This window comes from Hemibagrus wyckioides, linkage group LG04 (assembly GCF_019097595.1).
Source record: "Hemibagrus wyckioides isolate EC202008001 linkage group LG04, SWU_Hwy_1.0, whole genome shotgun sequence".
Classification (NCBI taxonomy): domain Eukaryota; kingdom Metazoa; phylum Chordata; class Actinopteri; order Siluriformes; family Bagridae; genus Hemibagrus; species Hemibagrus wyckioides.
The window spans coordinates 11788177-11810745 of record NC_080713.1 but is presented as its reverse complement, the minus strand read 5'-3'; the positions used below and the strand labels follow the sequence as shown (position 1 = coordinate 11810745).

Here is a 22569-nt window from a genome sequence, read left to right as displayed (position 1 = left end):
TGACCGGTGTATGATAATTATGTGTGAGCATGTATCTGAATGTGATTGGATAATTCTGAGCACACTCATGCAACTAGCTTTCATTTTCTTTGGTTTTGTTTTCCTACCAGAATTTTGTTGGTTGCTGGATGACAAAAGCTTTTTTTAAAGGGGTGTGTAGACTTTTTTATATCCACTGTAGTTTCTGGGAATATAACTATAAAAGGAATAAAACACAGGTTTATTGCAATTAATAATATTTATTGCGCATCCTCGATAGGAGCAATTGTGAGAACAATTAGAACATTGGTCCTGTAAAGATCAGTGACATTGCTGTTATTGAAAAGAGAAAGTCATAGAAGCGAAATATATTACATTGATAACTGTAAAGAAACACTTTTTAAATCCCCTTCTCTGAATCAAGCTCGGATAAGAGTAAGCGATTGTGAACTGAGCTTCACCGATAAATGCGGCGAGTATGCAAGCGGTGTGTGTTGACTGCATTATGACACATTTGGACTAAAAGATTAATAAATCCAGTGAGTTCTGATGAATTTTCAGTTCCAACTAACCTCGAGACTTGCCCCTGTTCAAATACCCAGGTCCTGATGGCGGACAGTATGGCTCCTGTGGTTCCTATTGTGCCTTGAAATAATGAAATAACCTGAAAACCATTATCTTGTCTGTATAGTACATGTAAAGTGAAAACCGAGTCTGTGCAGAGAGTTTTTAGAAATATCTCTATCCATATGAAAATGCAAAAACAATGGGGAAAAACTCAGACCTGAGCACGCCAGCACACCGAGCCTGTGTCTTACACTGTTATGACTAACATCTAAAGAGTCTAAACTCTAGAAGCATACATGAAGAAAAACACTAACACTTCAATGAAAAATAACAAAGATTCCTACATGAAGACTGACGATGAAATGGAACTGCTTAACGTTGCACTTCGATGCAAAGTGTTCACCCACATCTACTGCCGGAGCAGTGGATTCAGGAACAGTACAATACACATCATATTTTGGTGCTAAAAGCAAAAAAACTAAAAATTACAGATGAACTAACCTGGTCAGCAGCTGTAATCAAAGGAGACCCATCCCTTCATATAGCTTTTAAAACTGCAATAGGCATGTGCAAGTCGCCCACATTAGTAACTTGGAGTACTTTAACATAGCTATAAAAATATTAACTAAAAACAAATGGTTGGACTAATAAAACATCCGGTTAAAGTTATTAACCTTTAGTACAGCTGTGCCCAGTGCCAAATGAGAAGATGCACAGGGGTTACATTAATACATTAACACCCTGTGCTGTGGATTTCCAGATTTGCATGGATACTGTGGAAATCCTGTCGTATATTGTTGAATGATGTAGGTCTGCCAGATATGGGAAAGTGTCTGCGTGCCCATGATGCAAGTGCATTAGTTCTAGCTGTCGCTCAACTTCATTTAAATCTATTCATCATATATATATATATATATATAAAAAAAATACTGGAAGGAATATAAACATGAAGGGAAATCTTACAGCACACAACTGACAGAAGAATAATAATAATAATAAGAAGAAGAAAAGTAGCTTGGTCCATTCTTTGATATAGTTAAGGACAGGGATACAACCAGCCACTAGAGGGCGTTAAAGACACATTAAATCAACAGACTGTCAATCATTGTTGAACTGGACAATGCAAGAGTCAGCTCATTTGATTCACAATAATGATTCCTTTAGTACTTCAGTTCGGTTTGAACTACCTTTTTTTTCATTCAAACACTAAGTAAATTTGAATGGGTGTTAATTGTTTTTCTAGGTCACATACATTAATGCATAGTGAAATTCTTTCTTCATATATCCCATCCTTGGATGGTTGTGGTCAGAGCACAGGGTCAGCCATTATACAGCACCCCTGAAGCCGGGTGGGGGGAGTTGGGGGCTTTGCTCAAGGGCTCAGCTTGGCGGTGCTGGGGCTTGACCCCCGATCTTCTGATCAACAACCTAGAGCCTTTACCACCTGAGCTACCACTGTGTGATTTGCAAATTACAGTAACATCTACCTGCTCGTCAAATTATTTGCCAAATTCACTTCAAAGAGTAAGTAGTTCAGAACGAATGAATGATTATTTATTTGCCCTCAAGTGCATGTAACGAATCGTATGAATGTGATGGAGAACATTTCTTTAAAATGCGATTAAATCCTGCTTCTGTTACGCATCTGATAAGCAATGACACATCCACTTGATCCAGGGAGGTAAATGAAACCATACAAAAATAAAATATTCTCCTCTCATAGAAAAAACATAAAAAACTACCAACATTATTTTGCCGGAAACAAATAAAAATACTTTATATTTACACCATTGTAAAGTGACTTTAACAACATTCATGTCTGTCACCACAGGTTCAAATGTGCATCTTTCTACTGCGCTCCTTAATGTTTACTGTGTAACATCAGTTTCTGCATCCTTCCTTCACAATCAGTTGTTGGTGTAAAAATCAGGTTTTTCTTTACACAAATGCCACTCCGACTTGGGTGACTGCAGGGAAGCTCCGAATCTTGTCAGACAAGTTGTTTAGAAATTGGATGTATTGAGATGGTTAAACTTTTAGGCAGATTAAGTCTCAAGCTTCAGAGTGGCTTCTTCCACAGAGCATTTCTTCTTAGATTTTCTTCTCTGTAACTCTTGATGAAACTGAAGCAAACTCCTTTCAGCTTTACATGATCGCAAAAGGGATGTCTTTTTTGTGGAGTTGATGGATTTTGGGATAAATTCCCTTAGCATCTAAGTCCAGTGCCTCCTCACTTTTAAGCGGTAAGCAGAGTTTTGGACCTGCCCAAGGTTCAATTTTTGGTTGTTCTCTGTTGTCTGAAGCAGGCAAGTATGATCTTTTGATTGCCTTTATCTCACTATTTTCTGCATCCTTTACCTTATTGAAATGCTTGTTCTCATGTATACTTAGCAGCACTGCAGACTTGCACACTTTAGGACAGTAGCGACAGATATGTTCCGTACTGAACCTCTCGAGATGTTTTGCTTCATGGCTCTTTTTAGTAGCAAGGTAGAGGAACCGCTGTGGGCAGTACGAGCAGCGGTAGCGCTTTTCACTGTTCAGGTTACGAGTCATTACTGTCGAGTTAAAGCATGAGCCATCCTCTGTGCATCTTTGGCAGGCAAAATCCTCAGTGAATGAAACATCTGCATTGGGAAGCTCTTCAAGAGGACACTGCTTCCCACAAATCTTGCAGCGAGGCTGATGGCAGTCGACAATATGCATGTTAAGGGAGGCTAAGGTTGAGAAGGAGCTGCTACAGCAATAACAGGTAAAATTCTCCTTTGGACTTTGATTCCTTAGCTCCATCCTAGACTCAGATCTCTCAGCTGTGACGCTTTCCTCTAGACCACAATCCATTTCCATTAACTCATCTTCTGGTTCAGGAGACAGCGGCTTTGTATAGTACTGAGCCTTTAACCTTTTCCGCTTGGACCTAAATCTTTTGCCCTTCTTTTTAGGTTTGTATGAGTAATAAGGACGCCACAGTTTGTCGTTTTCAGGATCATTCACATCATCGTATGGCTCATCTTCTGTGACTGAGCTTGAAACTTCTGTCCGTAAGCGCAGGTTCGGGAATCCTATACTATCCTCTGTTGTTGTATCTTTCTCGATATCTTGTTTCCAGTTTCTTTTTTTCTTCCTCTTTGGGAACAGCTTTGAACCTTTAATCTTGCGGCGGATAATGGCCTCGTTGCCAATTTTGACAGTTATCTGGCACAGTGGCAAGACTTGGTTGTTCACCGATGGACCAGGACAAGCAGGCTTGGCAATGTAAGTTTCTGTCTTTCCATCTGGGCGAAGGTTCTGCGTCAGGGTCTCTGGCTGTGGCTGAAGCAGCTGATTAGCCATTACTTCAATAGTCTGTGCAGCTGCTGATAATTCACTAAGTTTGCTCAGTCCCTCAAAAGAGCACACAGGTGGTATGTTGAGGAATGGCAGAACATCTTTGCCTCTGTTACTACTGCTTTGTGTGGGAGATGAGTCATTTTGGTGCATTAGCATAGATGTCCTTGTGTTTTCGTTTGTTGACATAGACGGGGTGTATCCACAGCCAAAAACAGGTGACGCGGTCGTCTGGAAGCCTGTTAATCCACTATGGGTGTTAGTGGGGTTAAAGCCTTCCTCTTCAATATGAGACTTATCTGAAGGTAAAGCAGTTTCTACATGTTGGTCACATGGCTGGTCAAAGGTAATGTGAGGCATTTCTGAAGCCACCATCTTTGGAGTTGCCATAAAGGTCACAGGCATTGAGAACAATGATTGTGCACTAGTGCCACTTTCTGAGTTATGAATAGGAGCTGTGCCTTTAAGTGGAGCAGTGAAAGAATGATCGTGCTCGTTCATGACTTCAGAGTAAGTCTGACTGTAAGTCTTGTATCTTTTCTTCTTGAACTTCATTGGTAAAAGTCGGTAGAGCTTAATGGGGTACACGCTTCCTTTGAAGCCACCATTAGCAGATTTTTTATTCACTGCCAGACGTGGATCAATGCCATGGAATGATTTCTGATGGTTTTTGAGGATGTAGTAAGTCAAGAAGGTCTCCAAGCAGAAGATGCACTGATAGCGTCGCTCCCCTGTATGCCAGATCTCATGTTTGGTACGGTATTCTGCCAAAGCAAAAACTTTATTGCAGTAGTGACAAGGATAGGCTCTTTGCCATGAATGCACATTCTCATGTCTTTTTAAGCTAGACAGAGTTACATAGGCTCGTTTGCACACACTGCATTTATAAGCCCGATGACCGCTTGGTTTGGTAACTCCTTCCTGAAGTACTTCCAACGGGCCTGATAGTACATTATCAAGTTTAGGAGGATCTTGAAGCTCAGAACTTGGGAATTCTGTATCATCTAGGATGGATGTGCTACTTGAGTCTAGACTGACCGAAGCTTCTTTGCCATTCGGCTCCAGCTGTGGTATACCTTTCAGGCACACTTGTTCGTGATTGCGCAATCGTTTCAGGTGCATGAACTTTTTAAAGCAGTACTTGCAAAACAGATGACTGACAAATCTTCTCTTGTGGCTTTGCATATGGACAGCAAGAAGTGCGGAACTGCTGAAGGCTTCAGGACATTGCTGGCAGCGGTAAGTTGTAGATGTCGGTACATCTTCAGGAATTAACGAAGGTGGATCATCATCCTGTTGTGGCAGGATCTCAGGTGGAGGCAACAGGTCTGGGGCAGAACACAAGGCTGAATTTGAGCTTGGAGACTTCAGCATAGATGTGGAGTCAGGGGGACCATTTTGTACAACAGAACTGGTAACAGGACTCTGAACATTTTCACTAGTTTCACTGGTTACGGGTGCCAAAATTTTGCAAAGCCGATGGCGCTTTTTAATGGGACCAAGCCTATGGTTGGTCAGAGTCTTGCAAGGTAGCACTGCAGGAGTTATGGCCTCTTTATCACATTGTTGTACTGTCTCGTTTAGCTCAGAGGTTTGAATGCCTTGGCTTACAGCGTAGGAGTGCTCAAACATGGCATCGACTGAATCACTTTCAACAGATGGTATTCCTGATAGTGGTTTGTGAGCCATGTCTGGTGATTGGTGGCCATTACTAGGCGAGTCCACTGAAGTAAATGGGTTGTTAACTTCTGGCACTTCTGTGATGGAAAAAGCGTTAGTTATTCGTGGACCTTTGGTGCAGTCTTGCTCCTCAAGCCGTGGTGCCTCCTTCTTCAAAGTGCAGCAAACAGACAGTTTTGTCTGATTCTGTGAACTTTCTGATTTAGCGAAAGCTTGGCTTTGTGTCATTCCAGAGTCTTGTCTTTCGAGCTCAAGAAGCTTCTCCAGAAAGGGGATCCCTAACTTTTTCCCTGCAGCTATTAAGGACTTGTTGTCCCCTTTATTTGCTAAATCCACTTTGGAGGAGTAAATGAAATTAAGAACGCTGGCAAACACCTCTGACTTCAGATCTGGAATTTCCAGCACCTGGCTGGAACCGCAAGACTCAAAGCCCGTGAACACGTTGCGGAAATATCCGCTAGTTGCAGCCAAGACATTTCTGTGAGCACGGAATTTGATGTCCTCCACAACAATGGTAACATCACAGAAAAGGCCAAGTGAACGTTGCTCACTGAGCCGAGAAAGGACATTGTGGGGGTGCGAGTTGTCCATCATACCATTACTGCTGGAATGGACCACCATCATCTGCAAGTGTGGATGAAAGAGAAAACAATGTCAGTAGGATACAATGTTAATGGCCAGTGTTAAAAATAGTTTAAATCTCAGAATTTAGATGTTCCTGGGCACTTAAACAATGCTTGTATTAGGGATAAATATGATAATGTCCCTTGTTCTCTAAAGTAAATTGCACACGTTTGCAGTTTGGAGACATGCGGCTAGTGACATTAACATGGTCAGAATTTTCTGCTGATCAGGTTTCAACATGCAAAATACTGAACAACACCCCTTATTGGCTCCATTGTCATTTACCTATGGTACAACATACAGTGTGTTCCACACAAAATAAATGACACTCACATGGTGACAACTGAAAGTATATTTCCAGTCAGCTGTGTTATTCCTTATTCAGCCCTGTTTTATGCAGGCTGCATTAAACAGAAAGATATTGAAGCTAGGATATAGCCAATCAAAACATGGAATGTTAAGCTTGCATTATACTTAAAATGAAAAAAAGACATGTAGCCTTTTTGCAGAAAGACAGTATTGTTTTTTGTTTGTAATAAATGGTGCAAGCTTCCAAACAGATGGTCTAAAGACCACACAGCTGTGGATGAAGCAGCTGAAACACTTTTGACAAAATAATAATAATAAATGTTACCCAGTTCTCTGTTTTTAATCATTTTTTTGCCTTGGAAAATACAAAAGCCTTTCAAAAGGAAACCTTATTGAGTGCCTTTTAAATTCTTTCAGCAACTGCAAAATGCATTGAATGTCATCCATCCCATTTAATAAAAGTATACAGATTTTCTCTTAGCAGCACTTAATGGGTATTCTTTCCCATGCAGTTTAGTGCCAACACTTTTGCTTGTCCCAGCACCATAGTCATACCATGTCAAGACAAGTACCTGTTCAGTGGTGGAGACATGAATATATGTTCACTTGGACAAACAAAATTCCTCTTTGAGATTGGTCCATGTTTTGAGCTCTTTTTACTCTCCATGTGTTACAATGGTAGAGAATACATTCAACCGAGGTAATTTTCACATTAATCCTTATCTCACACCTTATTAGAATGACCTGACAGGGCCTTTGGTCAGAGGATTTGAAAGACTACATTGTTGCAAAGGTAGCCATGGACCATTTCACCCATGCCCTTACTTATGAGACCTACAAAGTAGTTGCAAGTCAAAACATAGACAGTGCAATGGAAATTGTGGATGCCATCAAAATGGCTGAGGCTACCTTGGCAACGACGAGTTTATACATGAAGTTTTGAATGAACGAGTTTAAAGTGTAATCATAGAGGATCTTGTGTTTCCCTGTCTTGTTAGCAACATGTACCCATAACTGAAAATGATGCAGTACACCTGACACCAGGGAGAAGTACTGGCCTCACACTCCAGATTCTGCTTAACTATTAGGGAACACTCTGTCTGGCAGACTTCGGCAGAAGACAGGAGCAGGAACAACATAGTTACATTCAGTTCATTTATTACAACCAACCAGTCAAACTCCCCCAGTCTGTCCAGGTCAACTGCACACATTGCAAAATCCACAGCTTCAACATGGCATTATTTGTTGTTACAGAACCCATGGCAACATGGCCTGCCTAATTAGACTTACTGCCAGTATCTCAGTACTTATTTGTTTTCCCAGGTTTGACAGGATGCCACACAGACAGCAAACTGGAAAAAGATACAACAACTCAGTCATTAAAGCTCTCAAGCCAATTAGCCAGGTCCCCTAGTGATGGTGACCAAGCCAGATACAGCCCTCTGGTTCTGTAATGACGTCTGTTAGTTAATTGAGGTTTCAGAGTTAGAAACCTACCCCAAAGCCAAGATGAACTACATGAGCAGCTGGGTAGATCATTTCAAACCTGGACCTGACTAAAATATACTGGCAAGTGACTTTGCTTGTAAGCAGTGTCTGGCAGTATAAAGCCCTATTAGCCGGGATCCACAGAGGAACCAGTGCTACATGGGTCTCAGAGTCAAACCAATGAAGTGTTTTGAGCATCAGGAACTTCTCTTAGCCAGCAAAACTACAGATGGATAATTGCTGACCTGTCCTCTATAGCACAGATCTCTCTAAGATGGTGAGGTGAGACCAGTGGAGTACCACTGATCACAGACCACCAGCTAGTGAGGGGCAACAACACTACCATTGCAAGCACCAAAATAACTAAACAAATAAAATGCATTTGTGTAGACTGCTATCAACAAGAAGTAAATAGATACTATAAACTCATTAAAACGTCATTTATTGGTAAAGAAGGGCAGGCAACAAATTAGCTTAAAAACAACAATCCTTGTACTAACTACTCAACTTTCCAAGCAGACACAGTGTGGCCTTTAGCTTCAGTAAAGTGTTGAATCATGAATGGATTCATAAGTACATTTCTCCTATAGATCCAATGTTTAATACAATTTTTCTAGGGGATGTTTGACATTGTGGATTCTGTATTCACGTCAATCCTCTCATCACTTCACACTAGTACAAAATATATTATTAAACATTACTACACCCTTTGTGATTCTCAAATAACATCCTTTACAAAACTGAAAATATCCAGTTACAGCTGGTAGATGAAGCTGGTAGTGGCATTGAGAAGTCCTTGTTCTTTATTAATATCACAGCAAGAGAGTGATCCTACAGAGTTCTCAGAACATAGCCTTGGCAGGGATGAGGACACAGCCCTGAACCTTTCCAAATGATGCACACTGATGGTGTTCATGTAAGAAATACATCACGGTAACATGATAAGCCATTACAACTACCAAATAAACCACATGACTAGTTACGTTCAAGTTAAAAGGGGTTGTGAATTTTTCATCTATAAAATTGTAGACTTTTATGAACAGAGTTAAGCCCAACTTTCTGATCTTTTATGCAAGTGTGTGTAGAATAAAAATGACCTACATACACTGGGGTCTATATATTTTGGACCGCAACAATGGATTTGAAATGAAGCAATCAAGATTATCATGATTAAAAATGGCTTTCAGCTTTAATTCAAAGTGTTTAACAAATATATTACGGCCATTTCTAGATAGATGCTTATAAACTCCTGCAAGTGTATCAATGACTCATGCAGGAAGTCACAAAAGAAGAAGACAAACAACAAGGAACCGCAAGCTTCAGGCGTGGACTGTGTTCATGATTAAACTTAAATGATTAAAATTAGAAAGAGACTGGGCAAAAATGGTACATTAACCAAGAGGAACATCAAGCCTAATCTCACATTTGCCACAAAAAACCCCCAAAGGGGTCTATTGGGATAAGGTTCTGTGGACTGACGAGTCAAAGGTGTATCTCTTGAATAAAGCTAACACAGTACATCACAATTAGAACATCATACGAACATTCATGCATGGTGATGGTGGAGTGATGTTGTGGGGATTATGTTTCAGGCTCTGGAGGCTTACCATAATCAACAGAAATCAGGTTTTGGATTTTCCTGGTCAAAGTTCGGACTTGAACCCTGTTAAGATGCTGTAGCAAGATTTAATGTGGCTGGACTATCAGAAGTATTCGGTTGCACTGTTTGAAATGAAAACTTAAAAACTCTGTTTTGTGTTTCCTAATGTTCACCTTGCCTTATATTACATTTCGTGTGGAACTCTAAACCATTATGAGTAAAAAAAACCCTGGGCCTTATTTGTCAGAGCCGAATATGATTGGATTTAGTCGTAATTGATTGTACAAGAATTTACATGAGATATTTGGTGTTCGTGAAAAATTCTGAAAATTCGGAGTGTGCGTAATTTATGCATAAGAAGATGTAAACCTTGATTGATCAACATCGCATCATATAATTTATAAAGGAGTTACTGCTTTTACAGACATCTATTTTAATACTGCAGATTATGCTTATTTATTTCAGTTACACACACAACGCCCATGTTACTATATTGTTTAAACCTCATATTAATCGCATTAAAGATACCATCCATCCGTCCATTCCTTACCCTACTTATCTGAATGGGTCGAGGGGAACCTGGAGCCTATCCCAAGAGACAGGGCACACCCTGGACTAGATGCCAGTGCACAATCGCACACACACTCACACACTAGAGACAATGCCCGTCAGCATACAATGCCTGTCTTTGGACAGGGAAGGAAACCCACCAGGCATGGGAAGAACATGTGCAAGCTCCACACACTCAGCGCATATGGGAATCGAACCCCTATCCCTAGAGGCGTAAGGCAAACCTGCTATCCCTAATAAAAGCTAACCTAAACCTAGACTAGTGTAAACTATACTAGAATAAGTGCTGCTGTATAAATGGAGAACAAGCTGGTCTGGGCAAATGGTTGCTGTAAGCCAAGGTGGTGCAAGTGGTATTACTTGAGTTGATATTACTTGAAGAGCTAGCACATGCTGCACTTATGAGAGTACAGATTTCTTTCTTTTTTTTTTTTTAGATGATGAATGCTGGCTTATAAGTCAGTTGCGTTTACCATGGCATCGTCTTTTAATGCTGTACAATTAGCACAAGCTCTAATCCTGTGATATTTCTGTCCAAATTTTGGTCATGCTTTAATTCCTTGCTGCTGGCACATCTCAAAGACAGATGAGTGACCAGTCTGGTATGTCTCAGCCTATAGTGAGGTGTGTGCCCCCATCATCCGGCTCATCCCCAACACATCAGAGTGTATTCTTCCTCCAGCCCTAACCTACTCTATATCAGTGCCTCATCATGCATCTGTAAAGCAAACCTTTCTGTCATCAGCAGCATCAGAAATTCATTTCATTTGCATAGCTAACTTTATTTACGTCATGCAGTGATTTGTATATTTGCTGTAAACTGGAACTCATCAGTGAGGTCTAGGACTGCTAAAATAATTTTTTTTTAATCTTGTAGATTTGAATCAAAAATATTTCCAGCACTGCCTTTTACTCTTTTTTCAGCCATTTAGTAGTCATTTTGTTCTTTCTGCTCTGTGAGCTTTGCCTGTTATGGAGCGCATGTGTTGTACATGCGCTTGGTGACTTAACCTTTTACCGATATACACACGAGTATGAAGAAAATCTGTGTTTCCTGAAAGGTCCGTAAATTCAAAACGTGATGTTTTGTTTGTTTTTTGCTTACAGAAACATCTACACGCATGCAACTTTACTACAAGACTGATAAATAAGGCCTAACATGCTGACAAACACAAACTATTAATAAGCCTTAATTTAACAAAACACAAACACCAAATTAATAGGCAGCCATGATGCCCCACGTGTATGCAAATCACTACCTGCTCCACAAAGGCACAGCATGCGGCTAGCATAGGAATACAACCTTAATTCTTTTTATGAGAGACAGAATATTTCACAACAAAACCAACTGCAAAGCTGACACTATTTCATACTCACCTTACAGCTTTAATGTCATTTATAAAAATAACACTATTACAGCTACACATACGCCCTTGAACTGTTTACCGCATCGCCAGATTAGATATTAAGACTATCGATGAGGCTCGTTGTGCAAAACACAAGATGGCAGCAGAGCTTCGACAACAGACACTGTGTCCCATTGACTTGATAGCTTTTACGGTACTACAGCCAATCAGAATAACTCAGAAAGGAGAAGATTTTTTTTATATTAGAAACACTGATCAGTGTTTATTCATTATATTGTAGATACCTCTTAAGAGCTCTTTGGATAGTTACCAGCTCGTAAACAGGCTCTACCTGGTACCGTCTTTGATAAAGAAACCCAGTGTTGTAGAGCCTTACAAATGATTAGAGACAGAAGAGTAGGGTCTTTCATCATCACTGTGAATGCTGCCTAAAAAAATGCTTCCCGCAGCTTCTACACAAAGGGAACTGTTTTATTTTCTCACCATGTCCATGTCAGTTTTGATGTTTCTTAAATGTTGTTGTTGGTTTTTAATCTTCTGTACATCCAAACGTTAATATACTTGCAAGTTATTACACTAATAGTCACTGTGTGTGTGTGTGTGTGTGTGTCCAGGAGTTTGTGCTCAGTGCTATCTATAATATATTTAATATACTGGGAGTGTCTTACGCTAACTTCCTATATCATGTTTTGCAACATTGGTGCTTTGATGTGATTACAGAAGAGCGATAATGGGTGTGCTTTAATAACACGATTATTAAATGGTTATTAGATTGTTATTAACATTCAACTTATCATCTGTCTGTTTCTTCTTCTTCTTTCTCACTCTCTCACCTCTTCTCTGTCTGTCGCTTTGTCTCAGGTATTCTTCACTACACTTTCTTCCTCTTTCGGTGACTCTGTTCCCTTCCTCAGTCTCATTTGTATTGTCTCTCTTCCTGTCTCTCTGCATCTCGACATCATCTGATCGTGTTCCTATATGAATTATTTCATGATGCTTGCATTTCTCGTTCTTTCGCTGTCGTCGTCGTCGTTTTTTTTTTTCTTCCTTCGTCTGATTTGCACTGCTGCCCATTTCCTCACTGCAGCGCGGCCATTTTAAAACAGGAGCGAGAGAATGATTCAGCCTTGAAAACAAAATGGCTGCTAGGGTTTAGCTGACGGTTCAGATCACTATCGATTGTGAACAATGCTTGCGTTTCACTTCACGGGACGAAACCCGACGGAAATGAAGCCGGCACCGCGCTGCGTTGGAGACGTTTATAACACTAGATTTATCTAGTTGCAGATTTGACTCATCTGTATTCAATGTAAGCTGCCTAGCAGTTAGCACATGGTAGAAAAAAAAACAGCAGACAAAGACATATTACCTACACAGACTATTTTGTTAACATGACCTTCGATTTCCTGTTATTTAAGGTTTTTCTTTTAAGGAAATGATTGTTATTCACATGCAGTTTGTGAAAGCGCCGTGGCTGTGAGCGTCTCTGAATATGTGAGCGTGAGAGGGAAAACAAGAAAGAGATCGAAAACCACATGCAAGCTCTACATGAATTACACAGCAAAAAAACATGCACAGTTCACACACACACACACAGCTATGATGACATCATCGAATGCTTTAAGATTTTATTGAATTTTGTGTATAGATGAGTGTTGATGGTGGGGGAGAAACCTGATGTGCAAATCTATGTCGAAACAAACAAAACAAATCTCATGGCAGTGTGTAGAGGCTTCATGGTTTCATTCTCGCGTAAGGCAGAGAAGTTGGTGTGATCGTTGCAGAAACAGGCCTCTGTTGCGGGGCAACGCATTTATCAGCAATTAAGCTGGGTGATGAACAGCGAACAGCGTAAAAATTGTGCTTAAGAGTCAGCTTAGGAGCATATGTTAAGATGGAGGATAGACAGCTTTGCCTGCTCTGCTCCTGTGTGTGTGTGTGTGTGTGTGTGTGTGTGCGAATGTGTGTGGGTTTTGTCTGCTCAGCCTCTGGACTCTCACACTGAGGGCTTGCTGCATCTTTTCCCGCGATGGCGGCTCGTGTTCAAGTCAGTAAACCTGCTTAATAGTGCAACACACCAAATGCATTAGCTGGAACTTTTCGTTTATTTTGTTTCTAATGCGGATTTTGTTACGTCGTCTTATTGTTTTCTGTGTTCTATGTCCCCGTCCGCAGATGTTACGAAAAACGGATGCTGCCACACCCTTATTTAACATAGTATAAAATAGCAACATGGAAAAAAAAAGAAAAAAAAAAAAGCGAAAGGCGGTCAATCATGACACATGGATTTTTTTTTTTTAATTATTAGTAATAAAAATTAAAAAAATCCCCTACCTCAGCAAAATGAAACCCAGCTGCTGGCGTCCAGTCATACGCAGAGCAAGAATCGCATCACAGTGCTTTCTGCAGAAAAGGAAATACGTAGAACGTACTATTTATTTCTGTTCATCAGAGACTGAGGTGAAAGAGACGAAACAGAAAAATGCGCCATCTTGCAACGAAAATAAAAATTGACTCGTTTGACTCGATGCTTGCTGTCTAGCACTGCTCTCAAAGTCTGTGCGTCATCCCTCTCTCTCTCTCTCTCTCTCTCTCTCTCACTCTCTCTCTCTCTCTCTCATGCGCTCTCTCTCTTTCTCTCTCTCTGTCTCTTCCCCTCTCTCTCTTTTCAGAGCCCTCTTTCTGCTGAGCTTCAGAGGTGGCATCGACTTTGCTCTGGAATAGCCACTGCAACTTTAATCAACATGACTGAAAAATGGTAGCGAGCGAGAGACCGAGGAGATGAAGAGAGAGGAAGAGAGAGTGAGAGAGAAAGAAAAAGGGATGCAGAATGGTACCGATGCTAACGTCAGTAACGCTGCTGAAAATCCAGGGAACCAGGGAAGATGATGGACGGCGAGAGGGAGAGAGAGAGAGAGAGAGAGAGAGAGAGGGAGAAGAAAACGGCAGAGCAGAACAGATGCATGCTGCGAAAGGAGAAACGAATGAAAGGGTGGATGATAGTATAGGAGAGGTTAAGGAGTGGAAAGGAAGGCTGGAAACAGGAAAGGTGAAAGGCAGAGTGACCAAAAAAGAGAAAGAGGTAGATGCAATACCTCTATGATGCTAATGTCAGGGGAAAAAAAAAACAATGACAGTCTCGGGTTAGCAGCGGTGGCGGTGGCTAGGAGATTAGGGAAAAACAGTGTCTATACATTTGCATACTGACACACACACACACACACACACACACACGCGCGCGCGCAAATGGTGTCTGTCTCACACACACAGGATAGACAGATCCATCTCATATACTGCAGCCTTTTTAATGCATATTTTAATGCAGCTAAGCTGCAGCCTGATCAATTCAGTGACATCAGAGAGAGAGAGAGAGAGAGCTGGGGGGAAGAGAATGAGGGCACAGAAGGAAGAGTGTGTGAAAAACATGAGTGAGGAATGAATGAGGGCACGGAAACACAAGGGAAGATGATGGATGGCAGGAGGAGGGAGATGGGAAATAAAAAAAAGGGAGAGTAGCGGAGCAGACGGATGGATGTTACAAAACAAGACAGGATTAAACGGGTGCGCCGTGTGAGGACAGACGGAAGATTATGGATGAGAGAGTGGACGAGAGGCGCTGTTTTTAAACTGGTCATTCCCTGTGGTTCACGTACACACGTATCACTGAGTGTAAAATGAAGCCACATGTGCATAGGAGTGTATGTACAGACAGAAGCTGGTCTGGTCAAACACGTACGCGTCGCCATAACGACATGTCCCTCCAGTTTCACCAGATTAATGCAGCAGCCTGGGAAATCCCTTCACATGGTACAATATCTACAAAAACTCTAGTAAACTCTGTTTATTCATAAAAGTAAAAAAAAACCCTGAATATTTCAAAGCAACTACTATTTTATTGATTTAATGATTTAATTTATACAAATGATAAATTATAAATATGAAGACCAAGAAACCTGTCATCTTTATAGTAATATATAATATATTAGCCATAACCTTATGACCACCTGCCTAATATTGTGTTGGTCTCCCTTTTGCTGCCAAAACAGCCCTAAACCCATCGAGGCATGGACTCCACTAGATCCCTGAAGGTGTGCTGTGGTATCTGGCACCAAGATGTTAGCAGCAGATCTTTTAAGTCTTGTAAGTTGCGAGGTGGGGCCTCCATTGATTGGACTTGTTTGTCCAGCACATCCCACAGATACTCGACTGGACTGAGATCTGGGGAATTTGGAGGCCAAGTCAACACCTCAAACTCATTGTTGTGCTCATCAAACCATTCCTGAAGCATTTTTGCTTTGTGGCACCTGCTGAAAGAGGCCACAACCATCAGGGAATACCGTTTCCATGAAAGGGTGTACATGGTCTGCACCAATGCTAAGGCAGGTGGTACGTGTCAAAGTAACACGGCAGGACCCAAGGTTTCCCGGCAGAACATTTCCCAAATTATGACACTGCCTCTGCTGGCATGCCTTCCTCCCATAGCGCATCCTGGTGCCATGTGCTCCCCAGGTAAGCGACGCACACGCACCCGACCATCCACGTGATATAAAAGAAAATGTGATTCAAACCAGGCCACCTTCTTCCATTGCTCTTTGATCTAGTTCTGATGCTCACGCACCCAATGTTAGAGCTTTCGACGGTGCACAGGGGTCAGCATGGGCACCCTGACCAGCATTAACTTCTTCAGCAATTTGAGCAACAGTAGCTCGTTTGTTGGATCGGATCACACGGGCCAGCCTTCACTCCCCACGTGCATCAATGAGCCTTGGCCGCCCATGATCCTTGGACCACTTTTGATAGATACTGACCACTGCAGACTGCAGTTTCGGAGATGCTCTCTATATATATAAGAAACATCTCAACTCTGATTTGTTGAGGCATGAACTTTACAAGGCCTCTGAAGGTGTATTGCGGTATCTGGCAGCAAGACATTAGCAGCACATCCTTTAAGTCCTGTAGGTTGTGAGGTGGCACCCCTATGAATAGGACTTCCCACAGATACTGGATCAGAATGAGATCTGGGGAATTTGGAGTCCAAATCAACACCGGGTCAAACCATTCCTGAACAATGTTTGCAGTGTAGCAGGATGCGTTAGGGAATACCGCTGCCATGAAGGGATGTACTTGGCCTGCAGCAATGATTAGGTAAGTTAGGCTACACAGCCCCTCACACAGCACGCTGCGATTGCACCGAGTGTTAATGCACCTTTCTATAGCCAGCATTACGTTTTTCAGCAATTTGTGCTACACTAGCTCCATCTAACTTCAGCAGGATCTAGACAGGCTAGCCTTCACTACCCTGTCGCTTGGTCACCAGTTGTCCTTCACTGAAGGTACTCATCCAGCCATCATAGTAATATCCTTCATTTTATTTGAAAGCAAAACATATATAAACACATACAAAAACACTCCATCGGCATTTACAATTCTAACTTGTAACCTAGTGACACTTAGATTAAAGAATGATAAGTCTGTGATAGACTAATAACTTTGATCATATGAATTATTGACTTTAGTCTCTCTCTTCTTCCCATCTTGACTTATTACTCTCTTCTATCAGTGCTAAAATCATCACTTATTAATTCTATGGCTGTTTTTCCCACTCAGCACTGACATTCTAAAATGATTCTGCATTATATAAGAGATTTCAGGCTGGAATGGCAAAATATTTGCATGTATACATCATACACCAGCGTAATAGAAATCTGACTACATGGTGAGTGGCTGGAAGTGGCAGACAATCAGGACAAAGTAAGAGTGTGTGAGTCAAGTGTTACACATTTCCAGCACCCTTATCCAGAACAACATTTATCTCATTTATACAGCTGAGCAGTTGTGTGTCCTTTCTCAAAGGATGATATGCCATCAATCTGTTTTCTACCCCTCTTATTCTACTGGGTCATAGAGAACCTGCAGCATATCCCAGGAGACTCAGGGCACAAGGAAGGGTAACAGTCTGCAGCAGGGCACACACACTACAGACAATTTAGACATGTGAAATTAGTCGGAAAACACACGTGGAGGAAATCAGAGTACTTGGAAGAACCCCCTAAGGCACCTCCAAACTCCCATAGTGGAGGCAGGAATCGAACCCCTAGCCCTGAAGGTATGAGGCGACCCTACTAACCACCAAGCCTCCATGTCTCCCTGGATGATATTTACACAATATAAATCAGGACTAATTGCGGGCAGTCTGTAAATGATGCATGATAGTTATTTATAATTGATTTCTCTTCATGTGGATTAGGTGCTGCAGCCCTTATATTCAACCTCGCTGAGAGAATACACAGAGCGACCTTTTTTTCCATTAAACAAGAGCTTATACGTTAAGTAACAGGCTGACACTGTAAGTCATGCAGTGCTGATGGACTTGCAGAACAATTACTCTCGGCAGATCGATGATGCACAGGCATGACACGTAGCGATATGTGATATTTTGGGTTTGTGAGAACCCAGTGATAGGAGGAAAACATGAGGTGTGATGCTGAGAGATCTTAACACCATTTATTTTTTCCGTTAGCTTGTTTTTGAAGTATTCCACTTACACTACAGTAATTTACCTTTATATTAAAACTGAGAGTAAAAAAACGGTCTCTGGAGATTAAGTATGATAAAAGATATGTAAATTTCATGCTTGTTGGGTCTGGGACACCTGTCACTCAGTGAAATTAGATTATTTGCATGCTTTATATCTTACTGCTTTTATACAAATGTTTATGTTATTGCTAAAAATAGAACACTCCAGTATATCATGTGTATTTCTCAAACACTGACAGCAGAGAGCTACAGTTTATAATTATAATTACAATTATACACAATTATATATATATATATATATATATATATATATATATATATATATATATATATATATATATATATATATATATATATATTGCACGATGCTTGGAAATGTGCAACAGCAAGGTGCCGTCATGGTCAGTGGTGTCTCGTTGCCTTCATAGCTCCATTCCCACCTGTGCACACACACCTGCCATCAACATGAGCACCTGAGCACAGCAGGGGGACATTTAGCTTCCCTTTTCATCCAAATGTGCACACTGATCAGCGCTGAGATGAAGAGATGAGCTAACGAGACGGCCCAGAGCTAGGGAACACGACACCGCCGAGTAGTGCACACTACAGGAGAGCGAAAAACCACAGTGTTATTTTTCTCTCTGAGTCACCGAGTGGTGCGTAGGTGGTGTGCTGCCACATCATCACTCACTTCCTGTCTAAACATGAGCAGCATTGCCATGTTAACATCGACTCACCCATCCTGGAGAGACAGGAGTGCAGCCTATTCGGTGTCAGATCACCATGGGCTGTGATCCAATTCTCTTTCCAAGTCCCCTTGCTGAAGTTCACTAACATCAGTGTGCACTTGCTGTGCCATGTAAGGAGCAGTACCGCTCCACGGCTGATGCGTTTTCATAACAGACTTACGTGTACAAACTGGCTAAGATGTGTTAAGTTGCAGGTCCAATTTTTCATTCCTTGATCCTCTGGAATCCTGCTCAGGGTTATGGGTTAAGGATCTGGAGCTTTTCTTGGGAGCACTGATATTGAGGAAGGAATAATCTGTTTATGGGACGTCCCGTATACATATAAAGCTGTGAAACTCATCCAGTGCGATGTAGCACAGCAAGTCCAACCTACTGACATGTTTTCGGAAGGTCAGAGGAAACCGGAGAACCCTGAGGAAACCCATGCAAGCGTTAGGAGTACAGGACCCTGGACCCTGCAGCATGCCGACAGCACCCAAACAAATCCAATTAAAGTCTTTTCTTGACTATATACCGTGCTAGAATGCACTGCATTGGATAGCATGCTGGTTTTGTATTCAAACTCATTGTTGTGCTCATCAAACCATTCCTGAAGCATTTTTGCTTTGTGGCACCTGCTGAAAGAGGCCACAACCATCAGGGAATACCGTTTCCATGAAAGGGTGTACATGGTCTGCACCAATGCTAAGGCAGGTGGTACGTGTCAAAGTAACACGGCAGGACCCAAGGTTTCCCGGCAGAACATTTCCCAAATTATGACACTGCCTCTGCTGGCATGCCTTCCTCCCATAGCGCATCCTGGTGCCATGTGCTCCCCAGGTAAGCCACGCACACGCACCCGACCATCCACGTGATATAAAAGAAAATGTGATTCAAACCAGGCCACCTTCTTCCATTGCTCTTTGATCTAGTTCTGATGCTCACGCACCCAATGTTAGAGCTTTCGACGGTGCACAGGGGTCAGCATGGGCACCCTGACCAGCATTAACTTCTTCAGCAATTTGAGCAACAGTAGCTCGTTTGTTGGATCGGATCACACGGGCCAGCCTTCACTCCCCACGTGCATCAATGAGCCTTGGCCGCCCATGATCCTTGGACCACTTTTGATAGATACTGACCACTGCAGACTGCAGTTTCGGAGATGCTCTCTATATATATAAGAAACATCTCAACTCTGATTTGTTGAGGCATGAACTTTACAAGGCCTCTGAAGGTGTATTGCGGTATCTGGCAGCAAGACATTAGCAGCACATCCTTTAAGTCCTGTAGGTTGTGAGGTGGCACCCCTATGAATAGGACTTCCCACAGATACTGGATCAGAATGAGATCTGGGGAATTTGGAGTCCAAATCAACACCGGGTCAAACCATTCCTGAACAATGTTTGCAGTGTAGCAGGATGCGTTAGGGAATACCGTATAGTAATTCTTGTATAGAAACAGCCTATGCAGCTATGCCTTCTGGGCAAATTGTGTTACTGAAGCCCTAATAAAGGTGACTGACAGAACAAATCACTGCTCATGGAACAAGGGCTTTAATCAGTTTTTTATATAAATGTTTAAACCTGTGTAATGCCTTGTGAGCAAGTTCCTGAGTATACGCATGTCATCATCATCATATCACACATTTCACGTAACGTAACATCCCTCAAGATGGACGACTGCCAAAAGGGAACGAAAAAAGGAGGACAGCCGGACACGGAAAAATGTTAAGAGCAGTACTGGAACGCAGCCTAGCTCTTTTATAATCTTCCATTTACAGCCGTTCTCTATGTATGGAACGTGGACTTGATTTGAGACAGCCGATCATCAAAGGTTTTTTTTTTTTTTTTTCCTACTGCATTCTTTCACTGTTTTGTCAAAGGACACTGTGTTCGATTGCCTTCTGCAAAGCCTTCTGGGTAAGTTCTTCCAGCCTTCATCTAATGCACTTCACTCGAGCTGACAAAGTAACAGATAGGCCCTCGTGATGGAGGGCAGCCAAGTGGTAAAAGAGGAAAAAAAAAAGGGGGGGAATGTGAGACAAGGTTAAAAACAGGAATGAAACACAGCAGGTGACAGCATCAGTCAGCTCTGAAAAAAACAAAACAACAACAAACGAGAAGAGTCTGTCTGATTCAAAGTAATGCAACGGAAATGCTGCAGCACATCAAAAACACCGAAACACACCTCAGTGTTTACTGTAAGAGCAAAAGCAATGACATCATCAAGAAAGGAGTGCAGAATAAGTGGAGTGTGTGTGTGTGTGTGTGTGTGAAGAATCACAGCGAGCCAGAGTAAGGTTTAGTAATTCTGTACCAACCTGCAGTGCAGTCGTCCCGATCATGATCGTCTCATGTCTGCTTCTTCTCTGACCACACACTAAACACAGAGCGTGCGAGTCTTGTGCAGTGCCGCCTGCTGGGGATTATAAATAATGTAAAAAAAACAAAAAACCCAACAAAACCAACAACAACGACAACAAAAAAGCCAACACCAGTAAAGCATGAGGAATGCTAAGAAGCAGGCCTTACTACAGAATAAAGGAGCATTTTACTACACCATCCTGCATGAGGACCTTTAAAACAAACAGAGCTCACTGTCACATGACCAGCTCTGTATTCCTAGTGTCACCTCAAAACACACACTCTCTCGCTCACACACACACACACACTGACACACACACACTATGTGCTATTTTTAGCATTCCTAAAGAGAGAAATCTGAGAAGGTTTGATGTTCATACCGAATTCTCCTCCTAAATCATGAGCCTGAATCGAAGAGCACTGTCAGTGTGTGTGTGTGTGTGTGTGTGTGTGAGAGAGAGAGCACTTTTGTGTTGTGTTGATCTCTTTTTCTTGGACAGCAGCCCTTCCTATGGCCTCAAACTGCTGCGTCATTCCTCTGTTAGATGAGAAAGAGAGAGAGAAGGTGAAAACAAATCCCTGATTATGTAATCTTATTTATTCGTACCTGCTTTCTGACTGACTTATGGTCTCCTGCTCTGTTTATATCTATTAATATACGTCAGCCATCATCAGACCCCCCTTCTCTCTCTCTCTCTCTCTCTCTCTCTCTCGCTTTCTCTATTGCTTTCTCTCTCTCTCTCTCTCTCTCTCTCTCTCGCTTTCTCTATTGCTTTCTCTCTCTCTCTCTCTCTCTCTCTCTCTCTCTCTCTCTCGCTTTCTCTATTGCTCTCTCTCTCTCTCTCTCTCTCTCTCTCTCTCTCTCTCCCCCATGTCACAGCCCTGACCTGGAAATTACATAACAACACAGTAATGCTTCAAATCAGCTGAGGTTTGTTTCTGAGCACTTATATATAATGCTATATGTAAGTCCTCTGTGTAAACTCAGAGCAGGATGCCTAACTGTTTTTTGTTTTTTACGCAAACAGTAGAAGAATTAATGACACCTACTTTTCCGTCCATGACGTTCCTCCCCGTCATCCAGCACTGTGTGTTATAAAAGCGCCCCCTGCCGGTCATTTCCTGTATAACAGCAGCGCCGCAACTCACCACGAGATGGCGCTATAGCTACAAAAGTAGTATCGTACCGTTATGACGTCATACCGATACCGGTTCAGTTTTTGTGCATCTCTTTGTCCACCTCAGTATCTCATTCCTTTAGAGAAAATAAACCTCTCGAACATGTAGTTTGCCTTAAATGCAAAATGCTTCATTCATAAACAAGGATTTCCAAAGGCACAACTGTCTTCCCCCTGTTTATGATAGAGATGAACTCACTTCTGAAAATAATTTGATTTAATATAAAAAAGAACAATAGACTTTTACAATCC

General features: G+C 41.8%; 1 protein-coding gene across 8 annotated transcripts; it reads right to left on the bottom strand.

Moving 5' to 3' along the window:
* Positions 1 to 224: 224 nt before the first annotated feature.
* zbtb38 (zinc finger and BTB domain containing 38) lies at positions 225 to 22245 on the bottom strand. 8 transcript variants are annotated; one of them, XM_058388385.1, is made up of 5 exons: positions 22190 to 22245; positions 21520 to 21677; positions 21097 to 21194; positions 13846 to 13914; positions 225 to 6177 (listed from the first exon to the last, which is right to left on the bottom strand). In XM_058388385.1, exon 5 carries the CDS (start codon positions 6175 to 6177, stop codon positions 2692 to 2694), a length of 3486 nt encoding a protein of 1161 aa, XP_058244368.1. In that variant the 5' UTR covers positions 13846 to 13914; positions 21097 to 21194; positions 21520 to 21677; positions 22190 to 22245; the 3' UTR covers positions 225 to 2691. The 8 variants fall into 8 exon arrangements, with proteins under 8 accessions (XP_058244368.1, XP_058244369.1, XP_058244363.1 ...); XM_058388386.1 differs by having other exon boundaries at positions 21097 to 21191; XM_058388380.1 differs by lacking the exon at positions 13846 to 13914.
* Positions 22246 to 22569: the final 324 nt, after the last annotated feature.